This window comes from Heliconius melpomene, chromosome 5 (assembly GCF_056956725.1).
Source record: "Heliconius melpomene rosina isolate 202511_hmr_F chromosome 5, ASM5695672v1, whole genome shotgun sequence".
Lineage (NCBI taxonomy): Eukaryota > Metazoa > Arthropoda > Insecta > Lepidoptera > Nymphalidae > Heliconius > Heliconius melpomene.
The window spans coordinates 4,760,091-4,776,551 of record NC_140393.1 but is presented as its reverse complement, the minus strand read 5'-3'; the positions used below and the strand labels follow the sequence as shown (position 1 = coordinate 4,776,551).

General features: G+C 32.9%; 2 protein-coding genes and 1 long non-coding RNA gene across 3 annotated transcripts; 2 read left to right on the top strand and 1 right to left on the bottom strand.

The window, feature by feature from the left end:
• Positions 1-4,787: 4,787 nt before the first annotated feature.
• Positions 4,788-5,362, top strand: LOC146538963 (uncharacterized). The gene is made up of 2 exons (XR_014878001.1): positions 4,788-4,938; positions 5,085-5,362. It is a non-coding gene; the product is annotated as an uncharacterized LOC146538963 (long non-coding RNA).
• Positions 5,363-6,551: 1,189 nt separating this feature from the next.
• LOC146538962 (uncharacterized) lies at positions 6,552-8,809 on the bottom strand. Its single transcript, XM_085185783.1, has 4 exons — positions 8,705-8,809; positions 8,281-8,478; positions 7,151-7,306; positions 6,552-6,636 (listed from the first exon to the last, which is right to left on the bottom strand). The coding sequence occupies exons 1-3, from the start codon at positions 8,744-8,746 to the stop codon at positions 7,169-7,171; spliced, it is 378 nt and encodes a 125-aa protein (XP_085041909.1). The 5' UTR covers positions 8,747-8,809; the 3' UTR covers positions 6,552-6,636; positions 7,151-7,168.
• A 1,937-nt stretch (positions 8,810-10,746) lies between these two features.
• On the top strand, positions 10,747-13,229 carry LOC146538961 (uncharacterized). Its single transcript, XM_085185771.1, has 4 exons — positions 10,747-10,878; positions 11,175-11,387; positions 12,509-12,664; positions 13,141-13,229. Exons 1-3 carry the CDS (start codon positions 10,837-10,839, stop codon positions 12,644-12,646), a joined length of 393 nt encoding a protein of 130 aa, XP_085041897.1. The 5' UTR covers positions 10,747-10,836; the 3' UTR covers positions 12,647-12,664; positions 13,141-13,229.
• Positions 13,230-16,461: the final 3,232 nt, after the last annotated feature.

Here is a 16,461-nt window from a genome sequence, read left to right as displayed (position 1 = left end):
TTCACAGGCAGCCACGTAGTGCTTGCTTTTCATTAGGGACAGAATACCCTCTTCAGCATTAACCACAAGCTCGAAAAAAAAATCCGCCTGCCTCTATAGCAACGAAGATGTAGATGCGTTTGCACGTATTGGAAAATTGGAGTTGAATGTATTATTTCAGCGCGATATATTTGGTTTCATATTTTTTGTAGTACTTATTAGTAGGTAGGTTTTTGTTTATAATTTCTTCCGTTTAAAAATAGTCATTTAAATATATTTTAATAAGTACTTGAAAAGATCAGTAGCACAGATTTAAAATTACGGTACCTACTAAAAAATCCTTGCTGTGTACAACAATTGGAAAATCCTTATTGAAACTACGAAAATGCGGGTTGCAATAGGGCTTAATTAATTTTCACATTATCCTACGTGCTTTGCAAACATACATTATATGAATAATCCAGTAGTAAAAGCGGGCGAAGCCGCAAGAGGGTCGCTAGTTAAATATATTTATGCAATTATTTTTAGTTTTCAGTAGAGAGATGCGTTAAGCAAGCTCATTTTGTGTGACGTTTTCTAACAACAAACTTTGCAAATTGTTGCTTAGCAACGGTCGCATAACGACTGTTGTTATTAACATGGCAGAATAAATTGCATGTCAAATTAAAAAGTATTTTAATACATCAGTATATATCGAAAATATTAAAAATATGAGAAATAAATTATAAGCAAAAAATCATTTTTAGAAAAAGCTTTTATTTAAAAGCCCTAAAAAGGAGAAAATAAAATTTGTCTTTTAAATTTTAACTATCAACTCATAACCTCATTGTACACAATTTATATGATCATAAAAGCTTGTCGTGCGATTTACTTGTGTAACTAAACTAGTGCTAATTTAATTATGTAAAATCTGCTAAGTTTCAATTTTTAAAGTTTCAATTTAATTAAATATTGATTAACGCGACAAGCTTTTATGATCATATAAATTGTGTACAATGAGGTTATGAGTTGATAGTTAAAATTTAAAAGACAAATTTTATTTTCTCCTTTTTAGGGCTTTTAAATAAAAGCTTTTTCTAAAAATGATTTTTTGCTTATAATTTATTTTTTACTTTTTAGTTATCACTGTCTAGGTTTCTCACACTAGAGACATGTACCACAATTCCGCTTCTATGGTGAGGAATGCTGTTGGCGACACTAGACCCTTCCCGATTACAGTGGGGGTTCACCAGGGCTCGACTCTTAGTCCGTTCTTATTCAATGTAGTGCAGCCTCCATGGCTGATGATGTATGCCGACGACATAGCACTCGTTGACGAGAACCGACTGACGCTGGAGCGTAAAGTGAACCTCTGGAAGGGTACGCTTGAGAACGGCGTTCTTAAACTAAATGTGTCGAAGACCAAGTACATGGCCTGCGGGAGCCCGGACTCGAGCACGATCCTTATAGGTCCTGAGCCAGCCGTTAAGTCAGAAAAGTTCAGGTACCTTGGATCCGTTATGCACGAGTCTGGAGGCATCGATCACGATGTCCATGGCCGGATAAGTTGGCCAGCACTATCTCGGCACACTCAGGAGCTTCACGTCACGGAAATGAAGATGCTGAGGTGGATGTGTGGCGTAACGCGGTCTGACCGCATACGCAACACATTTGTTCGAGGTAGTCTTGGGGTCCGTGACGTAGCGGATAAGCTCCAAGAGCGCCGCCTGAGATGGTTTGGCCACGTAACGCGCCGGTCTAAGAACTATGTCGGATGCAAGTGCCTTGCTATATCAGTTTCTGGAGTGAGACCTCCTGGACGCCCAAGGAACCGCTGGTTGGATGTCGTGATGCCGGATATGAGAGCCAATGGTCTAACCACCGAGGACGCAAAAGACCGCGCAAAGTGGAGTAGGTTGAGTAGGAAGGCAGACCCTGGCAATAGCCGGGATTAATGCCAGGAGGAAGAAGGTTTCTCACAGTACATGTCATATTATTTTTCTAATTATTCTCGGCAAGCCCTTTCATTTGATACCCGTATTGCAGATGTGTATAAATAATAACTATTCCGCCATCTTAGATGTTCCGCCATATTGGATTTAGAAAAACAACACATTTTTCGAGTTACTCTCAACGAGCCCTTTCAATAGATATCCATATTGTAGAAGTAGACTAAAATTCACTATTCGGCTATCTTGGATGGTCCGCCATATTGGATTTAGAATGACGTTACATTATTTCCCAAGTTTCTCTTAAGAAGCCCTTTCATTTGATACCCATATTATAGAAGTGCATTAAATATAACTATTCCGCCATCTTGGATAGTCCGCCTTATTAGAATTAGAATGACGTCACATCATTTTCCAAGTTGCTCTTAAGAAGCCCTTTCATTTGATACCCGTAATGTACAAGTGCATCAAAAATAACTATTCTGTTACTTTGGATGGTTCGCCATATTGGATTTAGAATGACGTTACACTATTTTTCCAGTTACTCTCAATAAGCCCTTTCATTTGATACCCATATTATAGAAGTTCATGAAATATAACTATTCCGCCATCCTGGATGATCCGCCATATTGTATTTAGAATGAAATCACAAACCTTATCGTGCATTGTCATCCAAACCAAACGTGTATACAAAATTTCAGCTCAATCGTACGAACATACCTTTCATTATATGAAAGCACAAAAAACTTGAATCGTGTCAATTCTATTGGATTTCAAGTGATGTCACATTATTTTTCTAATTGTTCTCGGCAAGATCTTTCATTTGATACCCATATTGCAGAAGTGCATAAATAATAACTATTCCGCCATCTTAGATGTTCCGCCATATTGGATTTAGTATAACGTCACATTAGTTTTAGAGTGACGGTCAACGACCCATTTCATTTAATATCTATATTGTAGAAGTAGACCAAATAGATACTCGGTTATCTTCAATATCCTCCTTATGGGATTTAGAGTGACGTCACATTATTTTTCGAGTTGCTCTCAACCAGTCCTTTCATTTGATACCCATATTGTAGAAGTACATTAAAAATAACAATTCCGCCATCTTGCATGGTCCGCCATATTACATTTAGAATGACGTCACATATTTTATCGTGCATTGTCATCCAAAGTAAACGTGTATACAAAATTTCAGCTCAATCGGTTGACGATATCTACTTCAAAATTGAGCTCCAAGATTTCACCCGAACCCACATACATACATTGCAAGTTAAATAAAAGCTTTTAAAAAAGTATCCTTTGTTCTTCCCGAGACCCTCAAGTATCTCTATATGAGTATTTATTTTATCACAATTAAATTACCGGTTTGGCCCTGATTGCGTAAAAGACAGACAGACAGACAGACAGAGTTACTTTCAAATTTATAATATAGGTATGGATAATAAAATAATAGCAGTTTCATATGCCTTATTAAAACAATATAGTAAAACGAATCGTGAGGTCTTGATGAATGGTACTGTGTAGAGTTGATAAAAGCAAATGGCGACAATAGTACCAGTGAAGAAGTCAATACGTATTATATGTAAAAGCTGTATGTTCAATGTTTGACTGTAAACGCCACTGGGTGTGGGTTCCATGCCCACTCGAGAAAAGGAAATATTTATTTAAATTTATATTATCATTTCTTCGCTCTGGTGTCGAAAAAAGAAGATTGTCAGAGAGCAGTGTCTCATATAGGGAAACATTTTCATATTGAATGATAATAAAGAAATGCTGTGTCATCAAAAGAAATCTTAATAAAATGACAATAAAAGAATTGATTATTAATGCTCAAGAGTTAACAGACTTTTTCTTGAGGCAGTTGGAGATTCTTCAAAATATTGGTTAAGGGTAGAAGAAGTATGGGTTGTTTAACATTTTTAAAATAGTATACATTTATGTACATATGTTTTTTTATGGAAAAAGGACAAGGCAACCGAGCGTTCGGGTCACCTGATGGTGACATATATGAAGAATATTAAAAGAAATTTCTTAGACTGTCTGTACCATATTGTTTTATATTTGGCCGTCCATTTAAGCATTCGAATTATATTTTCTGTACTATAATTTAAATTCATTATATAAAACGAACTAAATTTTGAAATTAATAACAATCTTAAGCATTTATGTCTCAAATCGGATTTATTATTTATTTTTATGGCATTTGGAACTGTTGAAAAATAAATAAAAATATAATATAATTTTAACACAAAGCGGCAATCAAGTACTGCAACAAGGCACTACCTGCTCAAGGCACAAACATATTGTGGCAAGAATATTTGGTTTTTCAATTTTTTCGCCATCCACGTTGTTTGTACCGACCTTTTCGTAAAGCTCCAACAGTCCCACTTTTATCAATCAATATTCAACGTTTCTGGAAGTCAGTTCAACTGTGTCTATCGTTCGGTTAAAATATCTATAAAAAAGTCGGTGATACCATATGTCCAACTACTTTAGTTATACCTCATATAAAATTGATACCTCAGTGTTAATGCGTATTAAATTAATTAAAAAGATAATTTCAATACCTGTAAAATACTTTTTCAATTATTAAAATCGGACATTCCATTCAAAAGATAGGGGGTTTGCAGGGAAGGTGCATCGATATCTACACTAAAGTTATAAAGACAATAGATTTGATTTTTTGTTTCTCTGATTGAATTAAATAGACTCCGAGTCCAGTAGGACTTGACTTTACTTCTATGACGTTAAATTGCTATTTGTAAAATAAATTTCTGATCTATTATTACTTGAGGTCAGTGGCGCAGGTGCACAAATGTGACTGTAAAGTCGACTAGTTGTGTGTTCGATCCCCACTCGAGGAGATGAAATAACTATTTAACCCTAGATAGATAACCTACGTCGAATCGACGTAATCGATTTTGAAAAATTGATATAACTCGTCTGTTTTTCGCGTCACTAAACTGGCCGTTCCTGTCAACTCATTTGGCCGTCGGAGCTTGCAGGACACACCCTTATCCCTCCGGTAAGTGCAATACTTTCGTCAATATTTACCTACCTTACGTCGAAATGACGTATGGTTATCTTTAGTGTTAGTTTTTAGATTTTTAGGAAAATGTGTTATTGCGACTTTTTTCAGAATAAATGTACTTTTTTGATTACTTGTTACAGCTCACGACAAAAAAACATCATATCGTCACATAATCGTATAAACGATGCAAAAATCAGTCGGCTGTTGCATGAAACGAGCGATGCAGAGATTCAGGGGTCGGACAGTGGAACTGAAGACAATTTATTAAAAAATGAAGTACAGAGTGATGCTGTAGACTATGAGGTGAGTGGTCCACCAGTAGTAAACACATTGCATACTGAAGATGTGTCTGAAAATAACCCTGAAACTCCTGAAAGTGCTTCGGCAAGTATGCCGATTGTCATGCCACAGCGTCAAACTCTTCGAGGCAAAACGATCATCGTTGGACAGCCACTAAAGGCAGAACAAGTGGAAGAATATCATCTGCTAATATTATAGGGACATCAAAGGGTCCCACTCGGACGAATAAATGCCCTTATGAGCCTTTAGAATGTTTCAGTACATTTATTATTGATGACATTGTGCAGGAGATAAAAAAATGGACCAACGCAGAAATCCAGCTGAAGATTGAAAACCCTGATGTAAAAGCCACCTCCCACAGAACTCGAAGGTGTAACTGAGCTAAAGAAAAGAAAATATTGTGCCTTTTGTCCAACAAAAATTAGAAGGATGACAGATACTATGTGCGGCAACTGTAAAAATCCCATTTGTGGAGAGCACAAGTCCAGCGCCTGTCCAAAGTAATTTTTGTCTCAAGTGTCTTTGAGACAAAAATTAATAAAAATATATATTTATGTAGGTTTTTAATATTATATAGTTTATGAAAAAATGATTTTAAAAAGTTTATATCTCAAATTATAAAACTGACGGGGTGATTCCTAAATGTTTAAGTTTTATAAAGTAAAAAGTACCTCCTTTTGTTCTTTTTTTATTTTTTCTAATAAAAATATAAATAAACTCTAATGTTTTTTATTTATTCACAACACAATTACATACGTTAAGATATAATATCATATTCATAAACCTAGGATTTACATAATCCAAAATATGCTCACTCAAACATTCGCACGTTGAATCGACGTATGGTTATCTTTAGTGTAAAATGCAATATGGTTATCTCTCTAGGGTTAAATTTCTATTTCTTCGCTTTGGTATCGAGGCTAATGCAATGAGGCAATGCCTACAGAATTCGGCGAAAAGCGTGGAATGGAGTGTCTTAACACTAGGTTCCCTCTACCTACCCTGCTGTATGCGGGATAGAGCGTGGAGTTAACTTAATTTGATTTAATTTTCATTTAATTATTTTATCAACATGTTTTCTAAGGTGTTAATAACTGATCAAAATAAAATAGTACGGTATTTTTCGACTAATTTACAAAATTGCGAATATTCCGGAAACTAGAACTCCGAAATTTGTACCTATTGCCAAACACAGTCGCAAATAAACTATACGATGACTTACGAGTATAATCCCAAAATTGATACGGAGCCCGCGGTTTTTTATATATAAAATATAGGAAAGAGGAAAATTAAAAGAAATGTGTGAATAATAGTGAATAATATTTATTACAGTACCATATTACATAAATAGATTATAATGCATTGAAAAACGTTTTTCATAGTCCAAGTTTCCTGAAAGAGAACAAAATAGTTAATGAATGTTATGAATTAAGAACTCAATGGCATCAAAAGTATAACTGGCGATGTAACTTTCGTACAATAATAATTATTTTATTACAACAGCTGAAATTAGTCGAAATCAGTAAACGAATAAACATTCACCGTCATATCATCATAGTTATATACATACTTTTAATAGTTAAACAGAGAGTGTTTACTTTAACTCTGTTTTCTAGGCACAGAAATATTCACTCTGTCATCAATAGACAAACATACAAAATAAAGCAAAAATATTCTTGCTTAAAATTTATACTGAAGTGGTAGTGGGTTCTAACACAAATAGTGTTCATTTTTTATATTTTGTGAAAATCACGTTCTTTAATTATGTATTTAGTACTATTTTGCATTCAGTGCCACAGGTTAATTTGCCTTATTTGCCATTTGCTTTAGAAGGATTCGATTAGAATTAAGTATTATTAAAACAATATAAGTTCAAAGAATGATGAAAAACTCAAAAGAGAATTACCATTATATCCAAAATAATTTAGCCAGAATGGCATAGACTGCTATTGGACGATGGGCTTCCTTCTGGGCGTAAAGTACCATGGCATCTGAGAGTAGTTTTTTTTTTAGAAGAATGGCAGCGATCCACTTTTGTGCATGTTAAAAGATAGGTGGTGCTCTGTAAGTTTGAAAATTGTTTTATTTTAAATACAAGCAGATTAATAAATAAAATTGAACTTGAATGTTGAGGCCGTTGTGACGCAATGGCACAGAGGTGACTGTAACGCGACGGTTGTGGGTTCGATCCCCACTCGTAGGCATGAAATATTATTTCTTAATATTTTCATATCTTTGCTATTTTTACAACAGATAAGGTAACAGATTTTTTACTTTATTATATTTTTTAAGGTTCCGTACGTCAAAAGTAAAAAAATGGAAACTTTATAGGATTACTTTGTTGTCAGATGGACCAGAAAGTAATCCTTCCATCAATATAACTCGAGATCGTGAGAAGATATCAAGCTAAAATTAATAACAAATATTGAAGTTTACCATCCCTTAGAGCACAGAAAAAGTCAAGTAGAAGTCAACGCAATCAAGCATTCATCTTTTTTGATGTATTTTGTATGAAATTTTCCGCATAATGAAACGCAAAATCTTTAAAATCATTTCCGTGGACATAGTTATAAAATTTGGCACGAAGTTACAATATAAATAAAGGAAAAAAACTGAAAATTGGAAATTTATAGGTATTTCATAGAAAAAATAATTACAAATCTACATTTCTAGGTCACATCATACAAAATTAGTGCATTTACCCGCAAACTTAAATTTGTCAACTTTACTCGTCGCGTAATTAAAACCTATAGGGCATTTCTCGTAAAAGACAAGATAATAATGAAATACCACATAGACAATAATGAAATTTGGCAAGAAGTAAGAATTTGCAGTATAAATTAAGAAAAGTATCGTAAAAATAAAAATGTATGCTTATATCATAGAAAAAATATTGCAAACGTATACTTGAAGCTCTTATTATACAAAATAAGTAAAAATGCCCGCAAACTTAAGTTCGTCAAATTTTAAATGTTGTTTGCTAACTTTTAGTAGTTGCCGTTGACCTGTTTTGAATAGAATGCAGTGAAGACGTACCTCTGTGGAGTTAGATGAGGAAGATGCTGACTTTTTACTAGAAGTTTCAAATGAAACAGATATTCTCCCTTCTTGATTTTTTTCGGTATCATTTCCTTTGCTTGGTGGTTTATGGTGCTTCCTTTCATCTACTTGATCGTAATCGAAATCACCTGGTTCTAACGGATTTTCCTCAGCAAAAATAAAATTAACAGCGACCTGAATTATGAGATTAAATTATTATTTAAAAAGTTTTTTGTTAGAAATACTACAAAGCTTGAATTATTTATGGAAAGAAATAATGATAATGAAATTATAAAATAAAATCACAATCAATAAGTGTCCAAATGTACCATTTGTGTTGGTTGCAAACTTTTTTTTGAGAACATCGACAGAAGATAAGAATATAGGTACAGAAGATAAAATAATATACAATTCAACTTACCAGCGCTGTTAGAACAGCAAATATTAAGTTGCCCACAGCCATTATTGGTGTTTAATAGTGGTCGTTCTGTAAGAGCTCGACTGATCCGGAAAATAGTTATAAGTGGACTTTATATACTTCTAGCACATAATACGATTTATGCTAATTGCATATTTATTATAGGGCTGTCAAAAGTGTTAACTCTATCTATTTATTAGTTGACTAATGGACATATTTTGCTTTAATTTTATTTAATGTTTTGTAAGATATTAACTATAAATATAAGTTTGTATTGATTTTTTTCTTGTAATAAATTTTCACTTTTGGATTTTTTTTTTCATTTATGTTAGAAGTTCTCGCTTCGTGCCAAGTCTCATATGGAGATCCGGGATTATAGTTATGTTTTATTGTATATGTAAAATTAAAATGAAATTATCAATACGTTACCTAACTTATTGGTTACTAGCGACCCTCTTGCGGCTTCGCCCGCTTTTACTACTGGATTATTCATATAATGTATGTTTGCAAAGCACTTAAGATAATGTGAAAATTAATTAAACCCTAATGCAACCCACATTTTCGTAGTTTCAATAAGGATTTTCTAATTGTTTTACACAGCAAGGATTTTTTAGTAGGTACCGTAATTTTAAATCTGTGCTACTAATCTTTTCAAGTACTTATTAAAATATATTTAAATTATTATTTTTAGATAGTTAAATGACTATTTTTAAACGGAAGAAATTATAAACAAAAACCTACCTACTAATAACTACTATAAAAATATGAAACCAAATATATTGCGCTGAAATATTACATTCAATTCGAATTATCCAATACGTGCAAACGCATCTAAATCTTCGTTGCTATAAAGGCAGGCGGGTTTTTTTTTTCGAGCTTGTGGTTAATGCTAAAGAGGGTATTCTGTCCCTGATGAAAAGCAAGCACTACGTGGCTGCCTATGAGGAAAATATAATTTGAATACTTAAATGGACTGATAGCCGAATACAAAACAATATGATACAGGCAGTCGTTACTGTACGGATGTTAAAAATTTGTTTTAAATTCTTTATATGTGTAAATAACCCATATTTTTTTATAAAACAGCATTTCTTTATTATCATTCAAGACGATTTTTTTTTCCTATACGAGACACAGCTCCCTGACAATCTTCTTTTTCTTTACACCAGAGCGAAGAAATGAAAATATAAATTTAAATAATTTTTTTCTTCACTCGAGTGCGGATGGAACCCACACCCATTCGCGTTTACAGTCAAACTTTGAACATGTAGCGTTTACATATAATACGTATTATCTCTTTCACCGGTACTATTGTCGCCATTTGCTTTTATCAATTCTACACAGTGCCATTCATCACGACCTCACGAGTCGTTTTACTATATTGTTTTAATAAGGCATATGGAACTGCTATTATTTTATTATACTATACCTACAAAGGCAAACGTTATTATTCGGTATAATATTCGAGGGGTGACAGAATCTTTACTAATATAATAAAGAGCACCAATTTTTTTGCTTGTTTGTTTGTATAAGCTCTAAGATCTCTGGATTTACGGGTAACTTCTGCTATCCGTCTGTCAAACCTTTATCTCAAGATCGCGTGGAGGTATCAAGCTAAATTTATATCAAATATTCAGGTCTACAGTCCCTTGGAGTACAGATGAAACTTCAAAGCTAACGCAATCATACGAGAACCGATTTATGCATCGTTTATGCTGCATTTTGTATGAAATTAATCGCTTAGTCAAAACCATAGAGTACTTTCCGGACCTCCAGTTATGAGACTTGGCAAGAAGCGAGAACTTCTAACATAAATGAAAAAAAAAATCCAAAAGTGAAAATTTATTAGAAGAAAAAAATCAATGCAAACTTATATTTGTAGTCAATTTCTTATAAAATTAGTTACGCCCACATACGCCCACAAAGTTATATTTATCAACAAATTAAATAAAATTAAAGCAAAATATATCTATTAGTCAAGTAATAAATAGGTAGAGTTAACACTTTTCACAGCCCTATAATAAATATGCAATTAGCATAAATCGTATTATGTGCTAGAAGTATATAAAGTCAACTTATAACTATTTTCCGGATCAGTCGAGCTCTTACAGAACGACCACTATTAAACACCAATAATGGCTGCGGGCAACTTCATATTTGCTGTTCTAACAGCACTGGTAAGTTGGATTGTGAATTATTTTATCTTCTGTACCTATATTCTTATCATCTGTGGATCTTCTCAAATTTTCTTCTATATTACTTCGAGTATAAATTTAACATTTCTCTAATATTTTTGAAATAACAATTATATTTTAGGTCCTGGAAAACGTTTGTAACCAACACAAATGGTAGATTTGGACACGTATTGATTGTGATTTTATTTCATTATCATTATTTATTTCCATAAATAATTCAAGCTTTGTAGCATTTCTACAAAAAACTTTCTAAATAATAATTTAATCTCATAATTCAGGTAGCTGTTAATTTTATTTTTGCTGAGGAAAATCCGTTAGAACCAGGTGATTTCGATGACGATCAAGTAGATGAAAGAAAGCACCATAAACCACCAAGCAAAGGAAATGATACCGAAAAAAATGATACCGGAAACAATCAAGAAGGGACTATATCTCTTTTATTTGGCCCTTCTCGTAGAAAGTCAGCATCTTCCTCGTCTAACTCTACACAGGTATGTCTTCACTGCATTCTTCATTTCAACGAGTCAACGGAAACTAATAAAAGTTCGCAAACAACATTTAAAATTTGAAGAACTTAAGTTTGTGGGCATTTTTACTTATTTTGTATAAAAAGAGCTACAAGTATAAGTATTCAATAGTTTTTCTATGATATAAGCGTAAATTTTCATTTTTAGGTTATTTTTCCTAATGTATACTGCAAGTTCTAACTTCTTGCCAAATTTCATTATTGTAAGTCTACATAAAATGCCCTATAGGTTTTGATTACGCGATGAGTAAAATCGACAATTTAAGTTAATTGACCTAATTTTGTATAAAGTGAACTAGAAATATTGGTTTGTAAATACTTTTTCTATTAAATACCTATAAATTTCCACTTTTCAGGTTTTTCCTTTCTTTATTTGGTAATTGCGTGCCAAATTTTATAGTTGTAGGCAGTGGCGTAGTGAGGGCGGGCAAGGGGGTATCATGCCCGGGGCGCCGCACATAAAGGGGCGCCAAATAGTCCGCAAAACTATTTAAGCATACATATGAAATAATTTTGTGTTCGCCTGGGGGGCGCTGCATTTTGCCCCGGGTTAAGCTCGCAACGCCACTGGCTGTAGGTCCACGGAAAAGTGTTTAAGCATCTTGCGTTTGATTATGCGGAAAATTTCATACAAAATGCATCAAAAAGGATGCATCAATGCTTGTATCTTTTGATTGCGTTGACTTCTACTTGACTTTTCTGTGCTCTAAGGGACCGTAAACTTCAATGTTTGATATTAATTTTAGCTTGATATCTTCTCGCGATCTCGAGGTAAATTGATGGAAGGATTACTTTCTGGTCTATCTGGAGAATAAAGTAATCCTATAATGTTTCCATTTTTTTACTTTTGAGGTACCTTAAAAAAAACGATAATGTAAAAAATCTGTTACTTTATCTGTTGTAAAAAGAGCAAAGATATGAAAATATTAAGAAATAATATTTCATGTCTACGAGTGGGGATCGAACCCACAACCGTCGCGTTACAGTCACCCTTGTGCCCCTGCGCCCTGACAGCTTCAACATTCAAGTTCAATTTTATTTATCAATCTGCTTGTATTTAAAATAAAACTATTTTCAAACTTATAGAGCACCACCTATATTGTAACTTGCACAAAAGAGCTTAGCTGCCTTTCTGGTAGAAGGGGAGTTGCTCTCAAATGTCATGGTACTTTACGCCAAGATGGAAGCTCAGCGTCCAATGGCAGTCTATGCCATTCTGGCTAAATTATAATGGATATAATGGTAATTCTCTTTTGAGTTTGTCATCATTCTTTGAACTAATATTGTTTTAATAATACTTAATTCTAATCGAATCCTTCTAAAGCAAATGGCGAACAAGGCAAATTAACCTGTGGCACTGAATGCAAAATAGTACTAAATAGATGATTAAAATATGTTATATTCACAAAATATAAAAAAATAACACTATTTGAGTTAGAACCCACTACCACTTCAGTCTAAATTTTAAGCAAGAATATTTTTGCTTTATTATGTATGTTTATCTATTGATGACAGAGTGAATATTTCTGTGCCTAGAACAGAGTTAAAGTAAACACTCTCTGTTTAACTGTATACATACTTTTAACTATGATTTCGACTAATTTCAGCTGTTACAATTAAATAATGATTATAGTACGAAAGTTACATCGCCAGTTTTACTTTTGATGCGTTTGAGTTCTTAATTCATAACATTCATTAACTATTTTGTTCTCTTTCAGGAAACTTGGAATATGAAAAACGTTTTTCAATGCATTATAATATATTTATGTAATATGGTACTGTAATAAATATTATTCACTATTATTCACACATTTATTTTAATTGTCCTCTTTCTTAAGTTGTATATATAAAAAACCGGTCAAGTGCGAATCGTAAACGCCCTCCGCGGGCTCCGTACCAATTTACGCCCGATGTTAATAATCAATCCTAATCCATAAATTGCAATCATAGATTGAAATATCAATCCATTTTTTGAGTTTAGCTTGCCAATAACCCATCGAAGTACTTCATTTTCATTGGCATGCAGGTTAGAGATTGGATAGATATGTCGAACAATCCAAGATTGACGTTAACTGGAGATAGGAGATACATTATTAACATCGGGCGTTAGGGATTATACTCGTAAGTCATCGTATAGTTTATTTGTGATGGTTTTTGGAAATAGGTACAAATTTCGGAGTTCTAGTTTCCGAAATATTCGCGACTGGTTGTGGGTTCGATCCCCACTCGAGTGAAGGATATATTTATTAAAATTTATATTTTCATTTCTTGGTGTCGAGAAAAAGAACATTGTCAGAGATCTGTGTCTCGTATAGGGAAACTTTTTCATACTGAATGGTAAAGAAATGCTGTGTTGTAAAAAAAACTTTTTTTTAATAAAATGAAAACAAAAGAATCGATTGTTTCGAATCGATCGCTCAGGAGTCAAAAAATTTTTCTTAAGGCAGTCAAGGGAGATTCCTCAAAATATTGGTTAAGGGTAGAAGAAGTATGGGTTGTTCAACATATTTAAAATAGTACATATATGAAGAATACTAAAACAAATTTCTTAACGTCTTTACAGTGACAACTGTCTGCACCATATTGTTATGTATTCGGCTGTCCATTTAAGCATTCGTATTATATTTTCTGTATTATAATTTAAATTTATAATATAAAACGAACTAAACTGATGAATTACATTATAATTCAAAATTAAAATTCAATTAGACAATCACAAAGCACGTAATAAAAGGTGGAAAATGCACGTACTGAAGGTCAACATATATTCTCACCTCTCTACTAAAGTGCTTTACCCGCTGACAAGGGTCGCAAAATATCACCGACATAGCTGAGTCGAGGAATTTTCATTGAACACTAACATTTATTTGGATTATAGTAGTTGGCTACTATAACTTTTATCCTAATAGCATTATTTTCCCTTTTTAGGGTTCCGTACCTTTCAACCCGCCATTGGTGACGTTAATTTGACTTACATCGTTGTGACCCCGGTCTAACGGGCAGAGACTTTTGACTTAATAACATTGCTAATCTATACTAATATAATAAAGCGGAAGAGTTTGTTTGTTTGTTTGAACGCTGAGATCTCTGGATCTACTGGATCGATTTACTTCGTTTTTGTTTTGTATGAAAGCTGCATTCTTCAGAAGTGCTATAGGCTATATAATATTTCATTACACATATATACTAATAAATTAAAATACTTTCTAATTTGACATGCAATTTATCCTGCCATGTTAATAACAACCGTCGCGTCGCTACGCGACCGCGTTCGTTACCGCGTCATTTTGATATTCATCCTTATGAAAATAAATATAATAGTCACTTCTAGCATTTCATCTAGATTGAAATTATATTTCTATAGAAATTATATTCTTATATTTCAAGCAGGCGTAGCCGCGTCCGGGTCCGCTAGTTACTAATAAGTTAGGTAATTTTATTTTAATCTTACATATATATTTGTCAATAAAACATAAGAATTAGGTAAATCACAAGTTATTTATTATTAATATACAATCACACTTAGGACACTAAAAATCAACATATTTTTTCATATGACATATGTCTTTTTAAAATTAATAACAATCTTAACCATTTATGTCTTAAATCGGCCTTGTCATTCTTATGACATTAGGAACTCTTGAAAAATAAATAAAAATATATATCATTCTAACATTTCTTACTTGTGGCAAGAATATTTGCTTTTTCAATTTTTTCGCCATCCACGTTGTTGGTACCGATCTATTCTTAAAGCACCAACAGCCCCACTTTTATCAATCAATATTGAACTTTCCTGGAAGTCATAGTTTCAATTTTCTGCGCAAGTTCAACTGTGTCTGTCGTTCTGTTAAAATATCTATAAAAAAGTCGGTGATACCTTATGCCCAACTACTTTAGTTATACCAATATCTCGTGTGTATATCTCGTATGCTGTGGAAATTATTGACAATAGAGTAAAGTGATATAGTACAGTTTTATAGAGCACATCAATATCTGCAAAAAAGTTCTCGATACCATATGTCTAACTGTTAGAGCCAGGCCATAATGACTAATTTTTAACAGAAAATGTGCAAACTAACTAGAACGGAGCCGCCATCGCTATATTGTTGTGAAAGAATAGAAAAAATGTGTAATTCCTCTATATAATATACTATTTAATACAGTTTCATAATAAACAAGGTACATTTTTTACAATTATTATTTGCAGTACAATATCGATACGAATGTATCTATATATATGGTATTATTGAATATTTTTTCGCCCTGTAGTGTGTTTCATGTGGAAAACATGACTATTTTTTAATTTAAGAAAATGATTTATTAATTATAAAAATGTAAATATTTTTTCAAAAGGTATAAGAATTAAATTACTGAACAAAAAATGGTTTTTTGCATGCGTTGTAATAACTATTGGAATTTGTTAAACAAAAAATTACATTCTCAATTATATAAATATACTAGCGGACGCGCGCAGCTTCGCTTGCGTATTTAGGGGTGAATTCTAATAAACCATGAAACATGTGTTCAATGAAATATTTTTAAGAGTCTAAATTTCAAATTTTATAAAAATCGGTGGCGATTTAAAGATTTTTCCATACAAATTTCAACCCCTTATTTGCACCCTTAGGGGGAGAATTCTAGAAAACGATGAAACACGTGTTCAATTAAATATTTTTAGAAATGTAAATTTCAAATTTTATAAAATTCGGCCGATTTAATTTTTTTTCCATACAAACTTTGAACCCCCATTTCACCCCCTTAGGGTTAAAATTTTCCAAAATCCTTTCTTAGTGGATGTCCAGATTACGAAAGTAAACATCTGTCCAAATTTCACGTTCATACCATCATCGGTTACGGCTGTGCGCGCGTCTTACCTCAGTCAGTGAGGACAAGTCCTTTTATATATATAGATTATATGTTATTATATTAATATTGTTGCTGTTATTATGTTAATATATACGATACTATATGTTATTTTAATTTTTATTTCTTCTCTATATATAATAAAACATAGAAAATATTTTGTCTGTACATTTAGT